General features: G+C 61.3%; 1 protein-coding gene across 1 annotated transcript in view; it reads left to right on the top strand.

Annotated features, from left to right (window-relative positions):
• Positions 1-3: 3 nt before the first annotated feature.
• The window catches only part of PARS2 (prolyl-tRNA synthetase 2, mitochondrial (putative)), a gene marked incomplete at its 5' end in the record, with an annotated part of 958 nt that continues 744 nt past the window's right edge, over positions 4-217 (top strand). Inside the window, one exon of the mRNA XM_009709588.1 lies at positions 4-213. Within this exon, the coding sequence (XP_009707890.1) occupies positions 4-213 (210 nt within the window). The remainder of the gene's footprint in view (positions 214-217) is intronic.

Below are 217 nucleotides of genomic sequence, written 5' to 3'. Positions count from 1 at the left end.
CACGAGGAGGCGGTGACGGAGCTGGTGGCCGCTCAGAGCAACCTGTCCTACAAGCAGCTCCCGCTGCGCCTCTACCAGGTAACCAGGAAGTTTCGGGACGAACCGAAGCCCCGCTTTGGCTTGCTGCGCAGCCGGGAGTTTTACATGAAGGACATGTACACCTTCGATGCCTCTGAAGAGGCGGCGCGGCAGACCTACGACTTGGTGTGGGATGCCT

This window comes from Cariama cristata, unplaced genomic scaffold (assembly GCF_000690535.1).
Source record: "Cariama cristata isolate BGI_N322 unplaced genomic scaffold, ASM69053v1 scaffold30901, whole genome shotgun sequence".
Classification (NCBI taxonomy): Eukaryota; Metazoa; Chordata; class Aves; order Cariamiformes; family Cariamidae; genus Cariama; species Cariama cristata.
The sequence above is the reverse complement of the archived record's forward strand: the minus strand, read 5'-3'. Positions and strand labels throughout refer to the sequence as shown.